We start from the raw sequence: 1,247 nt of genomic DNA, 5'->3' as shown, positions 1-1,247 counted from the left end.
AGAGAGGGAGAGAGAGGGAAAGAGAGACAGACACAAACGCAACGCAAATAAAAGTGCAAAGCCATTAATCCCCCCTCCCTTTTCCCCGCTCCCCTTTTCTGAAATCGAAATTGTAGTGTGCGCCTTCAGTGTATAGATTGTAATGCGCACAGAGCTTGCTGTTGAACCAGAATTTGCACTGCACAATATTAAATTATAGCCTATCTATTATCATTATACATCCGTATACAGCAGTAGACAACAGAAGCACCAACAACAACAACAACGATAACAACAACAACAATAACAACAACAACAACAACGACTACAACAACAACAACAACAACAATAACAAAAACAACGACAAAAACAACAAAAACAACAACAGGAACAACAAAAGCAACATCAATAACAACAGCAACGATATCAACGACAACAACAGCAATAACAAAATGAACGAAAACAACAACGACGACCGCGTCAAAAACACCTTCGTCAAAGAAGTCTCAACAGAAACACGATCATCTAATACCAAACCAATACAACAACTAAAGAATCCTCAAAAAAAAGAGAAAAAAAGAGAGAGGTACGAGAAACAAAGCAATACGAACAAGGCTCACCTCCCACTACGCATGTCTGCGCGCATGTCCGTGAAGCGCCAAACCTTGACACAAATGATGACATAGGTGCAGATCATGACGCCCATCGGTAAGATAAACATGAGCACCAACATGAAGAGCTCGTAGGCGATGTGTTGAATTTTACCAGAAAACGATTTCACACACCAGTAAGCTTTAATTCTTACGCCCACCTCTTGATGTTCCTGAGGGCGAAAAACAAACAACGTCTAAGTTACCCCAAAGCCAGAAATAATTAATTGTATGTCATTCAAAATGCATGTCTGTCGTTGGATTTCAATTATTTGTAAACAGCGTTTGGTTAAATTAAAGGGAAATTGTGCGACACAAAGCTGGTAGCTTGTAACGCTTTGGTTTGTTCAGCAGGTTTGTTGAATTGTTTGTTTCGAGAGATTCCTTTGGATTTATGTCTACGACTGAGATCGTTCCGTGCGTGTTTTTGTTATTGTTAATGGAAATGATTATAGTCGTAGATTGGTTTCTTCCTTTATGTCTCGACACCAGCAATCCAAAAAAAGACTTTTTGTGTGAAGTCACGGTTTGGATGTTACATGTACTAGTTCAACCCCTCCCCCCACCTCACCCCTCACAGAAAAAAGCAAAAATCAACCAAAATTCACCCCATCCCAG

At 40.0% G+C, this 1,247-nt stretch overlaps 1 protein-coding gene across 1 annotated transcript in view; it reads right to left on the bottom strand.

Moving 5' to 3' along the window:
• Nucleotides 1-1,247, bottom strand: part of LOC101862714 (QRFP-like peptide receptor) — a gene marked incomplete at its 5' end in the record, with an annotated part of 8,870 nt that overhangs the window by 5,107 nt on the left and 2,516 nt on the right. The window contains 1 exon segment of the mRNA XM_005094601.3: nucleotides 600-802. Coding sequence (XP_005094658.2) covers nucleotides 600-802 — 203 coding nt within the window.

The sequence above is a fragment of the Aplysia californica genome, unplaced genomic scaffold, assembly GCF_000002075.1.
Source record: "Aplysia californica isolate F4 #8 unplaced genomic scaffold, AplCal3.0 scaffold00085, whole genome shotgun sequence".
Taxonomy (NCBI): Eukaryota; Metazoa; Mollusca; class Gastropoda; order Aplysiida; family Aplysiidae; genus Aplysia; species Aplysia californica.
The sequence above is the reverse complement of the archived record's forward strand: the minus strand, read 5'-3'. Positions and strand labels throughout refer to the sequence as shown.